The 22,567-nt window shown below is 47.0% G+C and overlaps 1 protein-coding gene across 2 annotated transcripts; it reads left to right on the top strand.

Annotated features, from left to right (window-relative positions):
• Positions 1–2,978: 2,978 nt before the first annotated feature.
• si:ch1073-126c3.2 (uncharacterized protein LOC555816 homolog) lies at positions 2,979–21,294 on the top strand. Of its 2 annotated transcripts, XM_067972380.1 has the most exons (6): positions 2,985–3,121; positions 9,041–9,123; positions 13,097–13,211; positions 15,307–15,419; positions 18,366–18,480; positions 20,651–21,294. In XM_067972380.1, exons 1-6 carry the CDS (start codon positions 3,046–3,048, stop codon positions 20,827–20,829), a joined length of 681 nt encoding a protein of 226 aa, XP_067828481.1. In that variant the 5' UTR covers positions 2,985–3,045; the 3' UTR covers positions 20,830–21,294. The 2 variants fall into 2 exon arrangements, with proteins under 2 accessions (XP_067828482.1, XP_067828481.1); XM_067972381.1 differs by lacking the exon at positions 18,366–18,480 and having other exon boundaries at positions 2,979–3,121; positions 20,651–20,817.
• The last annotated feature ends 1,273 nt before the right edge of the window (positions 21,295–22,567 follow it).

The raw sequence follows: 22,567 nt of genomic DNA, 5'->3' as shown, positions 1-22,567 counted from the left end.
GATGAGAGCCACTCGCTGTAGAATACTCAGCCTCTGAACTGCTCTTGTAGCCATGGCATTTATCTGGCTGGTTCAGTTGAGTTTCTGCATCCATCAACTGTCTTGACCTCAGTATCTTCTCTAACTTCAAATGGAATCTCCATAGCTAAAGTTTCCTTTCAGAAGCTTGGTTTCTTACTTCATGCTAAACAATTAGTTTCCTCTCAAAACTTCCTAACCTTCTAAAAATCCCAAATCGCACAAGACTTGAATCCATATTTGGGGAGGCTCTTCTCCGCTATTCTCTGGTACTGGACACTAGGAAGAGCTTGTGGTCTGATGAGCAATTTCCCCCCTCACTTCTAACTTCCAATCACTCTCGTTCTTTCTGTTTTATTTATACACTTTGAGTCGTCGTTGCTCTCTTGTTCCTTCTAAGCTACAAATACATTGTCCTACTAACGCTTCCTTTTTCTTACTGTTTGGAAATCAAAGGCTGAATTCTCCTCTGTGATCCTGCCCAAAATGGGGGGGATTCACCAAAATGAAACCAGGGCTAAAAGGGTTAAATTATGAGGACAGGTTGCTTAGACTAGGCTTGTATTCCCTTGAGTGTAAAAAATTAAGGGGTGATCTAATTGAGGTGTTTAAGATGATTAAAGGAATTGATAAGGTAGATAGGGAGAAACTATTTCCTCTGGTGGGAGAGTCCAGAACAAGGAGGCATAACCTTAAAATTAGAGCTAGGCCGTTCAGGGGTGGTGTCAGGAAGCACTTCTTCACACAAAGGAAATCTGGAACTCTCTCCAAAAAGGCTGGGAGTCAATTGAAAGTTTCAATACTGAGATTGATAGCTTTTTGTTAGGCAAGGGTATTAAGGGTTACAGAGCTAAGGCGGGTGGATGGAGTTAAGATACGGGTCAGCCATGGTCTAATTGAATGGCGGAACAGGCTCGAGGGACTGAATGGGGGACAGAGTTTGGGTCTCTGGCCCATATCCCTCCCATCCACCCTAGTTACTATCACTGCCATGTGGAAGTCAGCCTGGAGTAAAAGCAGTAAAGGCCCTAAGGGTACGGAATGGAAGGAGAGCTTCTGGTAAAGGTCTCCTTTCCCTCCACATAGGCCACAACTAACTTACCCATACAGGCTTTGGCCTCTGTCCAGGCCCACGAGCCTTTGGGCTTCTTTGATCTTTGGGGTCCTCCTGCACCTTTAAGTGCCCAGCCGCCTCTTCTGGGGCTGTAGCAGTGGTTCCACCAGGCTCCCTCTTGGTGGTGGGAACCCCACAGGGAGCCCCAACCCAGGGAAATGAGTCAGGGTTGGTGCAGATTCGAGGGGTGGGTGGAAGTCCCACTCCGAAGAGGAGAATCCAGCCCCAAGACTCATGATAACCATCCACTCTAACTCTTTGGCCTAGAAATCCGTTGACACCACACCCAATATGGCGGGTGGCACACGCACTTTCCGCACTAACTGGATTGCTCTTACAAAATGCCGGCACGAGCTCGATGGGCCAAATGGCCTCCTTTTGTGCTGTAACCATTCTATGATTCTATGATTCTATGACCAGGAGTGCGCTGCCCGCCATATTGGTAAAGGCTGAAGTATTGGCGTCCAGGGACCCTGCCTGAAACAGGCGTTAGTCCCTCCGCGTATGCAAATAGGGGGCCTAAGCCTGTTTCAGGACAGCTACCCAAAATTGGACTGCCCTGAACGTAGCCGGTGCCGGGCCAGCTGAGTTCAAGAAAACCAGATCTACAAGCGGCCTTAAAGAGACCATGGGAGGCCGCCAACAAAAAGGTAAGTTTTAAAAAATACTTACCTGAATGTGGAGCTGGGAAAAGCAGGAGAGCATCACCCGGCTCCACAGCAGTTCCGAAGTCCGTTGCCTTCCCCTTCTTGGCTCCCACTCCGGCTCCACTCTGCTTCCTCTCTCTCGATCGCCCCCCCTTCCCTCTCGCTCGCTTTCCCCCCCCCCCACTACAGGTCCTACCCAAGGGGTCACTGCGTGCGACGCAGCGCCTCAAAATATACATCTGCTTCGTGGAACGAGCTGCGTGGGGGTCTACTCGTCCCAAAGCAGGGCTCGTTCGCGCCAGTAGGCCACTGCTATCCAATTTCACCCCACTGTTTCCAAAGAAGCATTTCTGTGGAGCTCCTTCTCTCACTTTGTCAGCCGTGGCTCAGTGGTAGCACACTTGCCCTCTTGAAGTTAGAAGGTTGTGGGTTCCAAGCCGCACTCCTTGTGTTCCAGAATCTTAAGTACAAAATCTAGGCTGACACACCAGGACAGTACTGAGGGAGTGCTGCACTGTCAGAGATGCAATCTTTTGGATGAGATGTTAAACCGAGGCCCCATTTGCCCTCTCAGGAGGACATAAAAGATCCCACGGCGTTATTTCGAAGAAGAGCAGGAGTATTCTCCTCGGTGTTCTGGTCAATATTTATCCGTGAACCAACACCCAAAACAGGTCATTATCACATTGCTGTTTGTGGGATCTTGCTGTGCACAAATTCGCTGCCCTGTTTCCTACATTACAACAGTGACTACACTTCAAAAGTATTTCATTGGCTGTAAAGCGCTTCGGGGCATCCTGAGGTTGTGAAAGGCGCTATATAAATGCAAGTCTTTCTTTTGTCCCTTAATCTTTCTTTCCTACTCCAATCTTCAGTCTTTTAAAACCATCACTTAAAAACTGCTTCTCTTTTACTCTTTTCCACCCTGGTGCTGCCCTCTGCTATGGATCTTTGTCCTTCGCCTTGATTTCCCGGTTAAAAAAAAATTATCTGGCACCCGTCCAGTTCAGAAAGAGTTATGTGTGTGAGTGTGTGACCATTCAGGAATGAAAATGTTATCCTCAAATTTAGGAGCATCTGAGAGTTCAAACTCCAGTTTCCAAATCCATTTCCCAGTCAGATTGTGCGGGAGGTTTCTTCATTTGTTTAATGATTAACAGTCTCTTTATCGAATGTAATCTCTTCCCGGCCTCACCCCCAATCCAAGAATGTACAATATAAATGCAAAACTCAGAGGCACGTTAAACTCACAGTCGCTGAGCAGACATGCAGCAAGCAAACATGGACCGCAAGCTGCACGCAGTTTTTGCGTTGATCGGTGTAATCTGGGTTCTAGTGCCAGGTACAGTACATTTAAACCGAATTCTGGGAAAGAACACTGCAGAAAAGATCTGTGAGAGAGGGTCAAACTGGGCCATATAAACCTTGGTGTGTCTAATAGGTGAGAGTCTAAAAATGACCAGAACAGGATGTAGGGAGATCCTCGTCTGTCTAGGTGTTAAAGCAGAATGCCTAAATACCTTAAAGGGAATTAAATAGATGCTTAAAAAAGGGGGAATATAAAATGTAGGGGGAGTGAGCAAGAGTGTGGGATTGGATTTAGGAGGGATATTAAAGGGTATGAGGAGCAAGCAGGAGAGTGGGATTGGATTTGGGGGATATTAAAGGGTATGAGGAGCAAGCATGAGAGTGGGATTGGATTAGGGGGGATATTAAAGGATATGGAAAGCGAGCAGGAGAGTGGGATTGGACTAGATGGTATAATAAAGGGTATGGGGAGCAAGCAGGAGAGTGGGATTGTACGAGGTGGGATATTAAAGGGTATGGGGAGCAAGCAGGAGAGTGGGATTGTACGAGGTGGGATATTAAAGGGTATGGGGAGCCAGCAGGGGAGTGGGATTGGACTAGGGGGGATATTAAAGGGTATGGGAAGAACGCAAGTGATTTCATCCTGTTTAGCCTGGCCCTTTAAATTCCTGTGGATCTTCTGCCAGCCCCTGCCCACCACGTGAAAGGGGGCTTGTTTGGGGAAATTCTTGGGCATCCCTGGATATTCCACCCTTCAGACCTCCTTAGGCTTCAGCAGAACTCAGTCAACTGAGAGCTGGCCTGCCTCCGGTTGAGGCCTGTAAAAAAGTCCCCAAACCTTGACCAAGGAATGGTAAAGGCCACTGGAGAGGATCAATTAGAATCATAGAATTTTACAGCACAAAAAGATGCCATTTGGCCCATCGTGCCCATGCTGGTTCAGTGGCAACCAGTGCTCATGGCACCTTGTAATATCCCAAAAAATGTAATGACCTCACCAGTGCTACAAAGGTAACCAATGACCTATAAACCTCCCCTACACTCATAGAATCATAGAATCATACAGCACAAAAAAAGGCCATTTGGGCCATCATGCCTGTGCTGGCTCTTTGAAAGAGCTATCCAATTAGTTGCACTCCCCTGCTCTTTCCTGCAAATTTTCACTTTTCAAGTATATATCTGATTCCCTATAAGTTACTATTGAATCTGCTTCCACCACCCTTTCAGGCAGAGCATTCCAGATCATAATAACTCGCTGCGTAAAAATCTTTCTCCTCATCTCCCCCCTGGTGCTTTTGCCAATTACCTTAAATCTGTGCCCTCTGGTTACCGACCCTCCTGCCACTGGAAACAGTTTCTTCTTATTTACTCTATCAAAACCCCTTATAATTTTGAACACCTCTATTAAATCTCCCTTAACCTTCTCTGCTGTAAGGAGAACTGTTCTCAAGGAGGCCCGTTTTTTCCCATTGGCGGTAGACGATCTGATGAAGAAGAGTTTCTCTGTGGTCTCGCTGGGCTGCCCTTCCACCATCGGAATGGCATGGTACCACTCTACTGGCAGCCCAGGGTGGGCATTGCTGATGCCTCTCTGTGGGTGCAATGCATCTGCTCCAGCCGTGCAAATGACCCCCGTCCATGGGATTCGGGACCAGGTCTCGGGCCAGGGCTGGTGCGGGCGGGGTTTCTGCATGCACCAGTGGAATGGACACCTGGGAATTCCAGGGTCCTAAATATTGGAAATAGGGAACTCATAATAGTCTGGAGGAAAAGAGCAAATGTTTTAACCCTTAAGATGCCGGCAATGAGGCAACTGGTTCCACCATTAATCTCTTCCCTGAAATGTAGACAAGGTAACCAATCAAGCACCCAGATTGCTCAATGTTGTGTTTAAGGCATTAACCTGGTCACCCAATGACGTGACCAGGCCAATCCTGAGCCCTGATGGACAAACAGAAACGTCTTTGGAAAAATCACTTTTCAGTCTGTCAGAGGCCAATTTTGTTCATGTCTCCCCCAGCCACCCACAAACCATCTGAGGGACAGCATAAATCGTCATTTAGAAAGGCATGGGTGAATCAGGGACAATCAGCATGGATTTGTTAAGGGAAGGTCATGTCTGACTAACTTGATTGAATTTTTTGAGGCGGCAACAAGGTGGTTCGATGAGGGTAACGCGTTTGATGTAGTGTACATGGATTTTAGCATTGCTTTTGACAAGGTCCAACATGGCAGACTGGTCAAAAAAGTAAAAGCCCATGGGATTCAAGGGAAAGTGGCAAGTTGGATCCAAAATTGACTCAGTGGCAGGAAGCAAAGGGTAATGGTCGACAGGTGTTTTTGTGACTGGAAGGCTGTTTCCAGTGGGGCTCCGCAAGGCTCAGTACTAGGTCCTTTGCTTTTTGTGGTATAGATTAATGATTTGGACTTGAATGTGGGGGGCTTGATCAAGAAGTTTGCAGATGATACAAAAATTTCCCATGTGGTTGATAGGAAGCTATCAATGGACTGGTCAGGTCGGCAGAAAAGTGGCAAATGGAATTCAATCCAGAGAAGTGTGAGGTAATGCATTTGGGGAGGGCAAACAAGGCAAGGGAGTACACAATAAATGGGAGGATACTGAGAGATGTAGAGGAACAAAGGGACCTTGGAGTGCATGTCCACAGATCCCTGAAGGTAGCAGGTCATGTAGATAAGGTGGTTAAAAAGGCATACGGGATACTTTCCTTTATTAGCCGAGGCACAGAATATAAGAGCAAGGAGGTTATGCTGGAACTGTATAAAACATTGGTTCGGCCACAGCTTGAGTACTGCGTACAGTTCTGGTCACCACATTACAGGAAAGATGTGATTGCACTAGAGAGGGTGCAGAGGAGATTTACAAGGATGTTGCCAGGGCTGGAGAATTTTAGCTATGAGAAAAGATTGGACAGGCTGTGGTTGTTTTCTTTGGAACAAAGGAGGCTGAGAGGAGACTTAATTGAGGTGTATAAAATTATGACAGGACTCGATAGAGTGGATAGGGAGGACCTATTTCCCTTAGCAGAGAGGTCAATAACCAGGGGGCATAGATTTAAAGTAATTGGTAGAAGGATTAGAGGGGAGCTGAGGAGAAATTTTTTCACCCAGAGAGTGCTGGGGGTCTGGAACTCACTGCCTGAAAGGGTGGTAGAGGCAGAAACCCTCAACTCATTTAAAAAGTACCTGGATGAGCACTTGAAGTGCCGTAACCTACAGGGCTATGGACCAAGGGCTGGAAAGTGGGATTAAGCTGGATGGCTCTTTTTCAGCCGGCACGGACACGATGGGATGAATGGCCTCCTTCTGTGCCGTAATTTTCTACGATTCTATGATTCTAACAAAATAAAGATTAAAATAATTTCTACTAAAGTAAAATCTAAATAAGAAAAATAGAAAAGGCAATGGGAAGAGTGGAGAAGGTAAATATAGGGCAAACTGGGATTAGATGCTTAAAAGACTATTTTTAATTATTTCTTTCTTTGTGTCTATTTTAGTAGTTTAAAGTTTATGTTGCTGTATAAACACCTCGATTTTAAAATTCTTTTCGAGCCCTATAACCCTCCGAGATCTCCGCACTCCTCCAATTCTGACATCTTATGAATCCCCGATTTTAATCGCTCCACCATTGGCGGCCGTGCCTTCAGCTGCCTAGGCCCTAAGCTCTGGAATTCTCTCCCCAAACCTCTCCGCCTCTCTACCTCTCTCTCCTCCTTTAAGATGCACCTTAAAACCTACCTCTTTGACCAAGCTTTTGGCCACCTGCCCTAATATCTCCTCATGTGGCTCGGTGTCAAATTTTGCCTGATTAGATTCCTGTGAAGCGCCTTGGGATGTTTTACTACATTACAGGCGCTATATTAATGCTAGTTGTTGTGTAAAGTTATCTCTGATTAGCTGAGTAACTATCACTTGTTTCAGTATCACAGGACAGGAGTTGAAACACCCTAAAGTCTGTTTGGCCCAGAAGCCTGGATGGAATCCCCTGGAGTTGCTGGGACTCCTAAGGGTCAAAGGTTAAAAAAAATCCCAGGGACAAGAGAGAGACTCAAAATATATAAAACTAAAGTAAAAACTGCCACTGGGATAGCAAAGGATATTTTTTTTTATGTTTCCGTTTTGGATCTGTTTGTAGTTAGAAAAGTGGTACAGCACATTGGAGGTTCTTAAAGGTAAGACAGGAGAGCTCGACAGCTGTTGGCTAGAGTTGCCAACTCTGGTTGGGGGCATTCCTGGAGGTTTGATCACATGATGTTCTGATCACGTGATGTCTGCAAATGTTGTAGCGTTTACCTTATAGAGGTTGGGTCCTCTATTAGTTGAGTATGTTGATATGGCCGACACAGTTAACATTTTTTTAATGGTAGTTTCCAATACAGAACATGTCGTCACATCCTTTCCGGCCTCTGAAGAGGAAAGGGAGACATTTGAGTTCACAAGAGAAAAGCAGCTGGTTCCCAGTCCAGGGCCTCAGTGGGGAACTCGTACTGAAACAAAGGAGCCCCAGGTTCAGTTCCAGGCCTGTGCTGTTGAAAGCTCTAATCCCACAGAAAATAACACCACCTACTCCCTGAATACAGTGCTCAGGACTCCTGCAGCTAACAGGAGAGCAGTGGAAGTGTCAATCATGTTGAAAGCCCAGAGAGAGCGAGGAAGAGTCGCATGTGGCTCATGAGATGTTTGTTGGCCACTGTTACTATATCTTATAAAGAAAATGGACTGCACACAACAACAACAACAACAACAACAACAACTTGCATTTATATAGCGCCTTTAACATGGTAACACGTCCCAAGGCACTTCACAGGAGTGTTAATCAGACAAGATTTGATACTGAGCCACATAAGGAGATATTAGGACAGGAGATCAAAAGCTTGGTCAAAGAGATAGGTTTTAAGGAGCATCTTAAAGGAGGAGAGAGAAGTAGAGAGGCGGAGAGGTTTAGGGAGGGAATTCCAGAGCCTAGGGACTAGGCAGCTGAAGGCACGGCCGCCAATGGTGGAGCGAAGGAAATCGGGGATGCACAAGAGGCCAGAATTGGAGGAGCGCAGAAATCTCGGAGTGTTGTAGGGCTGGAGGAGGTTATAGAGATAGGGAGAGGGGAGGCTATGGAGGGATTTGAACACAAGGATGAGAATTTTAAATTTGAGGCGTTGCTGGACTGGGAACTAATGTAGGTCAACGAGCTCAGGGGTGAAGGGTGAACGGGATTTGGTGCGACTGAGGATACTGGGCAGCAGAGTTTTGGAGGGTGGAAGATGGGAGGTTGGACTAGTCTGGAGGTAACAAAAGCATGGATGAGGGTTTCAGCAGCAGATGGGCTGAGGCAGGGGTGGCATTGGGTGATATACCATATAAGGATATGGCTAATGTATATTGTGCATGCATAGCATGCAATAAGGACATCAGAGTGTCTATTGACACCACTAGCCAATGAGCTGAAGGCAGGACGGGACTTACGGCAGGACTCACAGAAAATCGTCTATTTAAACAGCAAACAGAGTCTATTTAAACAGAGTCTCTATGAACTACAGCAAACAGAACTCATGCCCAAAGCTACAGCAAAGTCTTCCGATAAAAGCAGGGTGATTTCTCCAGCAAAATGCAGTGAGTGGAGGATAGTTAAATAATACAAATTGTGTGCGTAAAATCAACCCAGTCACTTACAGTAGTGCGGTCTCCAGGTGTGATTGACGGGGGAATTACCCAATCATCTCCGTTCTTGCCGGGAATAGTGGTGTCACTGCATGCAGCCGTATATGTTATATAGGTTGGAAGCAGTATACATTCTAGAGGATGCAGGCTGGATGCATTATATAGAATGGAAGCAGTATACATTATAGAGGATGCATGCCATATACATTGCATTAGCAGGGTCAGTATATATGTTGAGTACACGTTTATGGGTTTTGATGAAATTATCTTTTTGCTTTAGGTATATATTTAACCGAAGAGGCTGATACCTGTCAGGATTTGTTAGGCACCGATAACTACCTGAACTTCAGCAAGAAATTAAAGGTAATTATTTCATCACCACACTGTGAGCGTGAAGATTTTCTCCCTCAGTCACTTATGGAGCTAATACTGGTCAGACATTGGAAATGCGGAGCAGGGGCTGCGATTTAGGAACACGAGGCTGCAGGTCAACTATCTCAGTGCTACGCAGCCCTCAGAGCTCCACAAATTAAAAAGGTTTCCTGACATCATTGAATGGCGTCGCTGGTTAGACACTGGCCTTTCATCTCAGGGACCATGGCTTAAATCCAGCCCCAACTATTTGGATGAAAGTCTCCCATCTGCCAGCTGTAAGGGTCCTACTGGATAGTCGGCACCATCCAGGGCAAAGCAGTCCTCTCGATCGGCAGCCCATCCACTGGCTTAAACATCCATTCCCTCCACCATCAGTGTTGCAGTGTGGACTACCCGCAGGATGCACTGCAGCAACTCGCCAAGGTTTCTTCGGCAGAACCTCCCAAACCCGCGACCTCCACCATTTAGAAGGTCAAGGGCAGCAGGTGCATTGGAACAACATCACCTCCAAGTTCCCCTCCAAGTCACACACCGTCCTGACTTGTACATATATCGCCATTCCTTCGTCGTCGTTGGGTCAAAATTCTGGAACTTCCTTCCTAACAACATTGTGGGAGCACCTTCATCACACGGGCTGCAGTGGTTCAAGTGGAAGGCTCACCACCACCTTCTCAGGGGCAACTAGAGATGGGCAATAAATGCTGGTCTTGCCAGTGATGCCCACATCCTGAGAATGAATAAAACGTGAAATAAGTTTGGCCCAGTTCTACAGAAAACTACCCCTAAGGCAGTGCAAATTGGAACTAAATTGGTATTCACAGTCAGTCAGGGCACTGGATGAGCTGGTGTGGGAGCCATTCTGTGCCCGCAGAGGTGCAGTTAGGGGCCTCTCCTGAGCCTGGGCCTGATACATATTGGGGCCATTGTAACCCTACCTGCCAGGTGGAAATCAGGCGGGCAGTTAGAATCGGCAGTTGACAAGGACACCTGCCTGAAGCCAGTGGGTCCTTCTTTAAATATGCAGATCGGGGTCTGATGACGTCATTGGGCCCTGACTGGAATTTTAACTGTTGGCTTGAGCGTCGAATCAGTTGTGGCTCTTCAGCCAGGTGAGGACAGTGGGAAGAGGAGCTGGACCCTGAAGAGACCCAAACAGTTTTTGTTTTACTTTCCTTGTGGGGCCAGATGAATCAGGAGTGCAGCCTCCCCTGCTCTGGGCTCTACCCCCCCCCACCCGATTCCATCCTGTGAGACCCTCCCGGAACCCCTTTACCTTGTTGCCGTTGACCATTCCTTTGGTGCTAGCCGGCAACCTCCTGCTGGCCAGAGTTCCGCTACCACCCGCCAGGTGGCAGGAGGCTGAAAGGAGGAGAATTAAGATCGCCCTGGCCTCAGGCAGCCGAGGTCCAGACGTCTTGTCCCCCAGCCGGCCCATATCCCGCTCCAAGTTAAAATCGGGACTATGGCGTTGTAGCAGGGTAGAGGCAGCTGTACTCTGCATCTAAACATACTACAGCTGACTTGGGAGTGGTGATGGTCACTGGATGGGGGCATGACCTTAACATCACAGCTAGGCCGTTCAGGGGTGATGTCAGGAGGCACTTCTTCACACAAAGGGGAGTGGAAATCTAGAACCCTCTCCCCCAAAAAGCTGTTGAGGCTGGGGGTCAATTGAAAGTTTCAAAACTGAGATTGATAGATTTTTGTTCGGCAAGGGTATTAAGGGTTACAGTACCAAGGCAGGTAAGTGGAGTTAAGATACAGATCAGCCATGATCTAATTGAATGGCGGAACAGGCTCAAGGGGCTGAATGGCCTCCTCCTGCTCCTATGTTCCTACAATGGTCAAAGTAGGAATTATTCCATTCCACAGCACTAAGAACCCTCACCTTGGAAGATATGTTTTCATTTCTCTTGAGTAGAGACAGTTAGCTACTGCTGGGACTCAATTCTGAGTAACAGATACTAACAGGCCCAATCCCCAAGGTTGCATTCATGGAATGTCCACTCCTTGCTTACCTTTATCACCGTGCGCTATTTTTTGAGTAACATTGGCTTGGAAATTGCGCTAAGCGGCGAACGAACCTTGTCCGCCACCCGTTAGTTATAAACTCACCCACAAACTATTTGCGGGCTTTTGGGTGCCAACTTGCTTCAGTGGAGACCTGGAAGAAATGGCAGCGTCCAATCGCGGGCATCTCTGAGCTGTGGAGAGAGGGGAAAGGATCTCTCTCTCCCCTCAACCAATCAGCTTGAAGCATCCTTGACCAGCCGCACAGTCAGAACCAGGAAGTGTGAGGTTGGTTAGTAAATTCACTATAAAATCAGTTAGAGAAAGCGAAATGAAGAGATAGTAAGATTAAAAGACAGAGATGAAAGAGACAGAAGGAATAAGTAAAAAAATAACAATATTAAATTCTTCAAAAATTTTTTTAAATGTCCAACAGCAATTAATATCAGAAGGAATGAGACTCCATGTTTTAAAAGTTAATTTTCAGTGCCAGAGAGGTTGTTTGGCAGTCATTAATACTTACCACACCATTAAAAGTTAGTTTAGACCTGATATAACTCAGCGTACCTTTTTTATGGAGAGGTTAATTAGTCTCCAGCTGGTCCATTCATTCAGTCGATGAGCTGTCCTTCCCGAGGAGCTTTCAAATGAGCAGGGCAAATGGTAGAGCAGTTTCCGGATTTCTGCGTTTGACTGCACATGTGCACTTGCCAGAAGTTGCTCTTCCATTTGCCCTGAAGTAATGGTGAGCCCTGTTAGCCTCACCGTTATTTCACGAGCAATTTCTGAGCCAATGTAGAGTTATTGTAGAAAGGCCGTCTAACTAACAGAGCAGCTCAGACAAACATATGAACCCTTTAAAGGCCAATAAAGATTCCCCTGCTCGACCTCCCATCTTCCACCCTCCGTAAACTTGAGCTCATCTAAAACTCTGCTGCCCATATCCTAATTCGCACCAAGTCCCGTTCACCCATCACCCCTGTGCTCGCTGACCTACATTGGCTCCCGGTCCGGGAACGCCTCGATTTTAAAATTCTCATCCTTGTGTTCAAATCCCTCAATGGCCTCGCCCCTCCCTATCTCTGTAACCTGCTCCAGCCCTACAACCCTCGGAAATCTCTGAGCCCCTCCAATTCTGGCCTCTTGCCCATCCCCAACTTCCTTCACTCCACCATTGGCGGCCGTGCCTTCAGCTGTCTAGGCCCTAAACTCTGGAATTCCCTCCCTAAATCTCTCCCCCTCTCTCTCCTCCTTTAAGACCCTCCTTAAAACCTACCTCTTTGATCAAGCTTTTAGTCATCCATCCTAGTATCTCCTTCTTTGGCTCGGTGTAAATTTTTGTCCTGTGAAGCGCCTTGGGACATTTCCCTACGTTAAAGGTGCTATAAAAATGCAAGTTATTGTAAAATATATTCAACTGGCTGGATCGTTACAAAAATGTCAACATTCATTCTTGCTTTTTTCACATGGGATCATGATTATTCTCCAGGAACGTGCAACATCTCAGCATACAGCCAGAACACCCCCCCTCCTCCTTACTCATTTTTGGGGTGTACGGGGTGCACAGTGCAGTATGGTAAGAGAAAAGAACTTTATTGCAGCAAAGCGACAGGTGGCAGAACAGATAACTCAAAAGGGATCATTATCTGCCTATGCACAGCCAGCAGGGGGGAACCTCACACATGCCAGTCGCACATATCAGAAAATTGGCCCTTGCCGCTCCTCTGCTCCTTAAAGAGCAGAGCCAATCTGTACAACTAAAATCCTACAGTAACACCAGGCACAGGTGAGTTTGGTTTGATTCTTACACTGTTGTACAATTACCCAAGCAACAGTTCTAATATTTAGACAACTAGATAGGGCGAGAGAGACAGAGACTTAAGGTACATCCAAATACTTTGGGAGTTCAAAGGTCACTTCTGGAATTTTCTCTCTTTCATTTTGCCTTCAGATATTAAACAACTGCACTGACAATAATATGAAGAGTTTGGATGTTGAGAAACGCGGAGAACTTCTCGGGCTGTTGCAAAATGCGGCTGACAAGTTGAAATCCATCCATGTGAAAGGTACAGACTTCCTCCATCTATGGAACCTGCTCTTAGCAGGGAAGTCCGATCCCTGATAATCCGGTCCTCAAAGCCCAGGCAACTCGCTGTTGTTTGAATTTTGTCAGCCTGGATGCTCAGGGTGGACGATCCTTTGTGCAGTTGCCTTATCGATCAATTCGAAATCAGTTAGGATCGGCAACTTAAAGGACTAAGCTTAGATTGTGATCAGCTGCACTCTGTGGTACCTATCGATTCACCCGAAACCCAGCACAACCCAACTGTAAAGTAACAAGCATTACTGAGAGTACAATGATTTCATGAGATATATATTTTCCATCTCCACATTATCCAAGAGGAGAATATATATATATATATATATAGCAGACTTAAACTGGAACAGTACAAGAGCTGACCACCATAGGAATGGTCACTGCCTGAATTTAGATCAGAAACTGGTTTAGTGCCTCCCTCAGTAACAGTGACCGTAGCAGTATAAGTCTGGCCTTAGCTGACCATCTCTATACCCCTGGTACAGCCCAGGCTCTGCTTCTCCAGTCTGTTTTGAATGGGAAAGTGAACGTTCGTACAATCAGTTTCTGCAGAACGGAGAATACTGTGCCCCTTCTCTCTCTTGTGAGCCGAAGTTAACTGGGCCACAGAAAGTGGACTCACTTTGGAATCTGGTGGCTCATGTATGTCAAGAAGGTCGTCACATTGTCCCCCTCCCACAGCCGCTCTGGGTTATACCAAAGTATAAATAGATTTAGGACAGTGTGAGTCAACTCCAGAACATAAAGGATGTGTGGTCCACTTATGGGAGTGGCTGATACCAAAGAGAAGATATCTATGACAGACCTGAATTTGTAACAGATAATTTAATGGTAATTTGTGCCGTTATCTCAGCAGTCTTGTTATGTGCGCCTATGTCCGCTAGGGGCTGAATTAAGGATCCCAAATTCACTTCATGTAGGGCCCTTAAAGTCAATAGAGATGAGATTGTCCCCAATCACTTTGGATTGGGTTTGAACCCAAGTCCCAGAGATGAGGACAGACTCAACTCAGTTTAATTATTTTCAGACACTGACAGACCAAATAGGTATTTGCAGTTTTTTCCGTTTGTATTTCAGATTTCCGGCATGGTGCATTTTTTTAAATCTTCGGTTTATTACTCAGACTTTCTTTTCCCTGTTTCCCATGACCTCGCCAAGGTGACCGGCCGAGGCCCCCTTGTCAGGACACCAACTTTCAAATAAGGTCCAGAGGGGCAATTTTTTCACTCAAAGGGTGGTGAGTGTCTGGAACGAGCTGCCAGGGGCAGTAGGAGAGGCGGGTACAATTTTGTCTTTTAAAAAGCATTTGGACAGTTACATGGGTAAGATGGGTATAGAGGGATATGGGCCAAGTGCAGGCAATTGGGACTAGCTTAGTGGTATAAACTGGGCGACATGGACATGTTGGGCCGAAGGGCCTGTTTCCATGTTGTAACTTCTATGATTCTATGATTCTATGATTCTATGAAAGAGAGAAGACGAGGTTTATCAGGATGTAGGGATTGGGTGAGGTCAATCTTGGCTATTAAGAGCCTGAAGATTGTAGGGGGAAGGGAAGACTGAGGAGTTCCCCATTTTGAGGTTCTAGAAAAGAATCAGTTAGAGTAGGAGATGGTGTTTTTTATTTCATCACAGTGAGGATACAGGAGGAGCGACATGTAGGATGACATTGTTGCAGCTGAAGAGGAACAGAGAAGACAGTGTTGGGAGAGATGAGTGCTGCTTTCTATGTTCATATTAGGGCTATTCTCAGGTGGACATAAAAGATCCCATGGCACTATTTCGAAGAAGAGCAGGGGAGTTCTCCCCGGTGTCCAGGCCAATATTTATCCCTCAACCAACCACATAAACAAATCTGGTCATTATCACATTGCTGTTTGTGGGATCTTGCTCTGCGCAAATTGGCCGTCACGTTTCCTACGTTATAACAACGACTACACTTCAAAAGTACTTAATTGGCTGTAAACCGCTTTGGGACGCCTGAGTTCGTGAAAGGCGCTATATAAATGCAAGCCTTTCTGTTTATGTTTGTGATTTTCTCTTATGTTTGTATTTTTTTAAAGCTTGTCAGAATGTCAGTCCTAAGAACTGCAGCTTCCCTCAGATCCCTGCTAATGGAGGCCTGATATGTCTGACCCTTGAAAGGATTCGCTACTGTAAGCCAATGTGTAACAAGGTGCGGACTCACGGTGCTAAACAAACACCGTTCTTTTTAACTGTCTTAAAAAATGTTTTCGATGATCTCCACGCCCCTTTTTTCCACAGCCAGTGACCCAGTGACCATTCCACGGATACCTGGTGCCAGTGACCCTCCTGGTAGCTCACTCAAGGGGGCCATTCTTCATGTGTGACCCTTCTAGAATGGGGCACCCACTAACAGGAATGGATCAAGATACCTGGGGTAAAAGGTGATTTCTCATTAAAGGTACGCCCGCAGTATGTAGGGAAAGCAAAGAACCTTTGAAGGGATATTGCTCAGACCAAGAGTCCTATATTTAGGTTACTTGAGGCCCTCATGCATCTACACTTAGAGTATTGTCTCCAGTTTCCTACATTATAACAGTGACTACACTTCAAAAATACTTCATTGGTGTAAAGCGATTTGGGACATCCTGAAAGGCGCTATATAAATGCAAGCTCTTTCCTTTTAGTTAGGCCTCTGCTCATGGTAAAAGATATCGAGGATCTGGGGAGGGTGCAGAGAAGGAGAATGATGCCTAGCCCTAGGGATCTTAGGACAAGCTCCCAGAATTAGGGCTACTTACTTTAGGGAAATGCAGGCTCAGCAGGGTAAATTATTGAGATGTTGACCGTTTTGAAGGGACTGGAATCAGGCTGATTGGGTGGCTTGGGCTGGGTTTCCCTCCGCTCTCCTGACAGAAATCGGGAAAGACAGCGCCGGAAAATGGGGTAAAATCAGACGGCGAGGCCTACTGCCCTGTTCCCACCCTGACCTCAATTTCCACCCCCCGCCCCCCCCCCAGCTGAGAGGCAAGGCCCAGCAAGCTGCCCCATTTCCCTGCTTAACACCGCTATCTCTGTTTCGTTTTGCCTCTCCCGGGATTTGAACCCATGACCTCCTGACTCAGAGGTGGGAGAGCTACCACAGAACCGAAGCGTAGAAAGTTTTAACAGACTCATCCGACATCACTTTGACCACCATTGTAACAGAGGCAACCACCTGCTTGATGCCCCATCAGCTAAAATAACAGCGTAATTTCATACAAACATATTAGGTGTTCAAAACCGTCCACCAGGCTGTCTCCTCCAGGTGTAGCCCACATGTTACTGGACTCGGCACCATTTCAGGGATGTCAACGCTTCTCCTGCCTGCAGTGCATTGTGGAGACGATGAGGTAACTTTGGCAAACATCTGTCCTGGAACCTTCCACAGAATTGTAGCTTCTCAATTAAAAGAAACCTTAGGAGCTGGAAATCTTCAGAAATTAATGAACCAGGCAAAAGATTCAGTGGGTTGCGTTCTGAGTCAGAAGATCATGGGCTCGAGCCCCACTCCAGATACTTGAGCAAATAATCTAGGCTGACTCTCCAGTGCAGTATTGAGGTATTTCAGATGAGACGTTAAACCGAGGCCCCATCTGCCCTCTCAGGTGGACGTAATAGATCCCATGGCATTATTTCGAAGAAGAGCAGGGCCATTATTCTTATTGTCCTTGCTAATATTTATTCCTCGACCAACATCACGAATACAGATTATCTGGTCATCATCTCATTGTTATTTGTGGGACCTTCCTGTGCGCATATTGGCTGCCGTGTTCCCTACATTACAAGAACATGGACGTGATTGGAATTATCAGCAAGAGGATGGGTAGGACTGAATGTTGAGTGGAGGAGATCACGGATAGGGAGAAGGAAGTGAATTACTGCAATGACAGACTGCATACACTACTAGAGTGAGTTACACTATTGGAGTGAGCACACTATCAGAGTGAGTATTCTACAGGAGTGAGTATAGCACTGGAGTGAGTGAGAAACATATCAAAGTGAAGATGAGGATGAGGATTTTAAATTGAATGTATTGGGGGACAGGGAGCCAGTGAAGGGGCTGCGAGGATGAGGGTGGTGGGTGAGTGGGGCTTAAATGTGGGGCAGGAGATGAGTGGAAGATTTTGGATGAGTTTCTGCAGGGTGGGGGATGGAAGGCCAGCAAGGAGACCATCGGAGTATTTGAGTCTACAAGTACGAATAAAGCATAGAGAAGGATGTTATCAGCTGAGGAACAGAAGCGGACAGTATTGTGAAGGTGGGTGTGATGGTGATGGATAAAACGTGGGGTTCGAAGCTCAGCTCTGGGTCAAACAGGACGCCAAGGTTTTGCCTGGTTTAGTTCAGCCTCAACATGTGATGGGAAGGAGAGAGAGGGATGGAGTCAGGGTCAAAGGAGCAGAGTTTGTGGCAGGGGCCAAAGGTCAGTCTCCCAGATGTTCAGTCGGATGAAGTTTTATTCATTCAAACCTTGATGTCGGACAGGCAGCCTGACAGCACAGAGATGGTCACGGGGTCAAGTGAAGAGGTGCAGAGGTAGAGCTGGGTATCTTCAGAGTACATGTAACGGTCAAAGACACTTGGACACACACACACACACACACACACAGACAATACACAAACACACAGGCACATACAAACACAGATATGTACAGACACATATCCATGCAGTTACACAGATGTACATATACACAACACGTGCACACAGGCACATGTACAGTCATGCATACCAATACATGTACATGCAGACACAACAAGCTTACATAGACAGTTCATGCATATAGAAACAGATACAGAAAGTCACGCGCACACATGGGCAAACACACACATCCAGTGAGTTTACCAGAATGAATTCCTATGAGATCTTACAAACTCTGATCTTAGCCTCTCAGTATGAAAGCTCCAAGATATCCTCATGCCGATGACATTGTCTGTCGGATGAGAGTTACCTTGTTAATTCTGGGAGCTATGTTCCATATCCCTGATTGACCATGAGTGACACAGGGGCAGGGCTGCAGGAGCCCTCAGAAATATTTTGATCTGGTGTAGTAGAAAATATTTCTTCACAAAGTGCAGGTAGAATCTGCACTGACATTTGCTCACTGTGTTTGTACAGGGTTATGACTTTAATTTCCTGCGAAGGAGCCGTCTGTACGAGAAATGTGGGGAAGACACCAATTACAAATGGACCACACAGTACATTGGAGGGAATAGGCTGGCCGTCTGCTCAGGTGTGTCACTCTAGTCCAGTGTTACTAACTTTTCGTTGAGGGTCACAGTCCCAGGCAGGGAGTTGCTCGAAGGTCATTCCCAGGGACACTGCAACATGCTGAAGTGCAAAGTGATTTCAATCATGGGTCAGTGTTGAGTTGATAAATGGCCCTTCCCTTAATGGAGCACTGTAGAGTAGCTCCTCCTTCATAGTGCTGGGGAAGAGGAAAGGAACAGCCCCAAATCCCAGCTCCAACAACATCTTACAGCCAACTAGACCATCAATGGAGGCCCAGAGACAGATTAAGCAGCAAGGCTTTTATTAAAATTCATTCTTGGGATGTGGGCATCGCTGGCAAGGCCGGCATTTATTGCCCATCCCTAGTTGCCCTTGAGAAGTTGGTGGTGGGCCGCCTTCTTGAACCGCTGCAGTCTTTATGGTGAGGGTACTCCCACAATGCTGTTAGGCAGGGAGTTCCAGGATTTTGACCCAAGTCTGCCAAGGCCCTCAGGTGAAGGAGAAAAGAGGGGCCCTCAGGTGAGAGAGAAAAGAGGGGCCCAGGTGAGAGAGAAAAGAGGGGCCCAGGTGAGGGAGAAAAGAGGGCCCAGGTGAGAGAGAAAAGAGGGGCCCAGGTGAGAGAGAAAAGAGGGGCCCTCAGGTGAGAGAGAAAAGAGGGGCCCAGGTGAGGGAGAAAAGAGGGGCCCAGGTGAGGGAGAAAAGAGGGCCCAGGTGAGAGAGAAAAGAGGGGCCCAGGTGAGGGGGAAAAGAGGGCCCAGGTGAGAGAGAAAAGAGGGGCCCAGGTGAGGGAGAAAAGAGGGGCCCTCAGGTGAGAGAGAAAAGAGGGGCCCAGGTGAGAGAGAAAAGAGGGGCCCAGGTGAGGGAGAAAAGAGGGCCCAGGTGAGAGAGAAAAGAGGGGCCCAGGTGAGGGAGAAAAGAGGGCCCTGGTCAGAGAGAAAAGAGGGCCCAGGTGAGAGAGAAAAGAGGGGCCCAGGTGAGAGAGAAAAGAGGGCCCAGGTGAGAGAGAAAAGAGGGGCCCTCAGGTGAGAGAGAAAAGAGGGCCCAGGTGAGAGAGAAAAGAGGGCCCAGGTGAGAGAGAAAAGAGGGGCCCTCAGGTGAGAGAGAAAAGAGGGGCCCTCAGGTGAGAGAGAAAAGAGGGGCCCAGGTGAGAGAGAAAAGAGGGGCCCAGGTGAGAGAGAAAAGAGGGGCCCAGGTGAGAGAGAAAAGAGGGGGCCAGGTGAGAGAGAAAAGAGGGGGCCTCAGGTGAGAGAGAAAAGAGGGGCCCTCAGGTGAGAGAGAAAAGAGGGGCCCAGGTGAGAGAGAAAAGAGGGCCCAGGTGAGGGAGAAAAGAGGGGCCCTCAGGTGAGAGAGAAAAGAGGGGCCCAGGTGAGAGAGAAAAGAGGGGCCCAGGTGAGGGAGAAAAGAGGGCCCAGGTGAGAGAGAAAAGAGGGGCCCAGGTGAGGGAGAAAAGAGGGCCCAGGTGAGAGAGAAAAGAGGGCCCAGGTGAGAGAGAAAAGAGGGCCCAGGTGAGGGAGAAAAGAGGGGCCCTCAGGTGAGAGAGAAAAGAGGGGCCCAGGTGAGAGAGAAAAGAGGGGCCCAGGTGAGAGAGAAAAGAGGGCCCAGGTGAGAGAGAAAAGAGGGGCCCAGGTGAGGGAGAAAAGAGGGGCCCAGGTGAGGGAGAAAAGAGGGCCCAGGTGAGGGAGAAAAGAGGGGCCCAGGTGAGAGAGAAAAGAGGGGCCATGTTTAAAGTATCATTGCTCTCAATGCTTGGAACAAAATTTGAACCTTGGACTGAGGTCTGATCAACTTTAGGTACAAATAGGTTTGATATGGAGTAAAGCTCCTACTCCAACCCAAACAAAGAGGTTCAGTCCCAACCTCTACGATATTCTTAAATGCCTCTCTGAGTCCAGTTGACAATCTAATGCCAAATTAGTACAGTTTTTGTGGTGTAGATCCTTGCCTGTTACGAACTGTCCAAACTCACTTCACAGAGGACCTTTACAGCCAGCTGTTTGATCCCATTAGTCCAATCCAGGCCTAAGAGGTGAAGGGCCAGTGTCTAACAAACTGCACCCCTTGAACGACTGGCTTTAGAGGCCCACCAGGCCGCACTACTAACCCACAGAGCATTATGTCACTGAATTTCCTGACCCACCACCAATCATAAACTCTATTTGTTCTTTTTGCAGCGAGTTCCAGCAGCGTAAGTGGGATTCCATCCGCCTACTTCCCCAACAGGTGTCTAGACGTATTGTACGATTACAGCCAGGAGAAACATTTGATTTCAATCTTTAAGAAAGAACTCAAGGCTAAAATTCACAGTGATGAATTCAACAACAAAACCATGTGCCTCCTGTGTGGAGACTAATCCTTTTAATCCACAGACAGCACTGCAGAGCGGGAATCCAGGAGGTTTTGTATCTTCAATTACCAGGAATCGATTGAACTTGTTACTATATTACAATACTGAGCTTCCTCCTATATTACACTACTGAAATTCCTGCTGTATTACAGTACTGAGCATCTTCCTGTACTGCATCCTATATTACAGCACTGAGATTTCTCATGTATCAGAGCCCTGAGTCTCCTCCTTTATTACAGAACAGAACTTTCTCCTATACTACAGTACTGAGCCTTCCCCTATATTACAGTACTGAGCTTCCTGTAGTATTACAGTACTGAGCTTCCTGTAGTATTACAGTACTGAGCTTCCTGTAGTATTACAGTACTGAGCTTCCTGTAGTATTACAGTACTGAGCTTCCTGTAGTATTACAGTACTGAGTGTCCTGCTGAGGTATATAATTAATAAAAGTGCATCAATAAAATGAACAATGTAGATATTCTTACAAAATAACCTCAGCTGCAGCCGTTGAACAAGCCCCACACTTATGGGAACCAGAAGAGAAAACACTTACAAACACCTGCCATAGGTTTTTGTGCATTGTAAATTTGAAGCATTTCATTTATTTTTATTGGTTAATTTGTGTGTTGCAATGCTCAGAGCTGATGGCGTTAGCTGCAGTACTAACAGGCCACCTCTGGAGGGCAGTATCTGTCCTTATAAGCAGGAACAGAAGAGGGCGCTATGCCAGTTTTGGTGAGTTAGTTTAAGGAATGGTAATTCTGTGTCCTTGTGGGTGAAAGCAACTTATTGAAGCTGCTTCACCCCCTAACGTCCCTCCCGGTCTCCTAATCCACCTTTACAGCAGCTCCTGGTTGTTTCAAAGAGGCTTCAAATGCCACCTAAGGGCCCTTTGCCTCTGCCTAACTGCGTCCCTTTGCAGTCATGTGATCAAAGCAGACAGAAACAACCTCTGTCTCCCTTTTTTAAATGCGCACTGTATTGGCCACTCGTCAATCCTCTGTCACGCAGTCTGAGGATTGAAGTCCCGTCTTCACACTGAGGACACCATCCAACGTGGTGTGTGGCACTATCACCGTGCTAAATGGGATAGATTCAGAACAGATCTAGCAGCTCAAAACTGGGCATCCATGAGGCACTGTGGGTCATCAGCAGCAGCAGAATTGTATTCCAGCACAATCTGTAACCTCGGCATATTCCTCACTCTACCATTACCAACAAGTCAGGGGATCAACCCTGGTTCAATGAGGAGTGCAGAAGAGCATGCCAGGAGCAGCACCAGGCGTACCTAAAAATGAGGTGCCAACCTGGTGAAGCTACAACTCAGGACTACATGCATGCTAAACAGCGGAAGCAACATGCTATAGACAGAGCTAAGCGATTCCACAACCAACGGATCAGATCAAAGCTCTGCAGTCCTGCCACATCCAGTCGTGAATGGTGGTGGACAATTAAACAACTAACGGGAGGAGGAGGCTCTGTAAACATCCCCATTCTCAATGATGGCGGAGTCTAGCGCGTGAGTGCAAAAGACAAGGCTGAAGCGTTTGCAACCATTTTCAGCCAGAAGTGCCGAGTGGATGATCCATCTCAGCCTCCTCCCGATATCCCCACCATCACAGAAGCCAGTCTTCAGCCAATTCGATTCACTCCACGTGATATCAAGAAATGACTGAGTGCATTGGATAAAGCAAAGGCTATGGGCCCCGACAACATCCCAGCTGTAGTGCTGAAGACTTGGGC

This window comes from Heptranchias perlo, chromosome 36, assembly GCF_035084215.1.
Source record: "Heptranchias perlo isolate sHepPer1 chromosome 36, sHepPer1.hap1, whole genome shotgun sequence".
NCBI classification, from domain to species: Eukaryota; Metazoa; Chordata; class Chondrichthyes; order Hexanchiformes; family Hexanchidae; genus Heptranchias; species Heptranchias perlo.
Note: the sequence above shows the minus strand (reverse complement) of the source record. Positions and strands in the feature narration are given on the sequence as shown.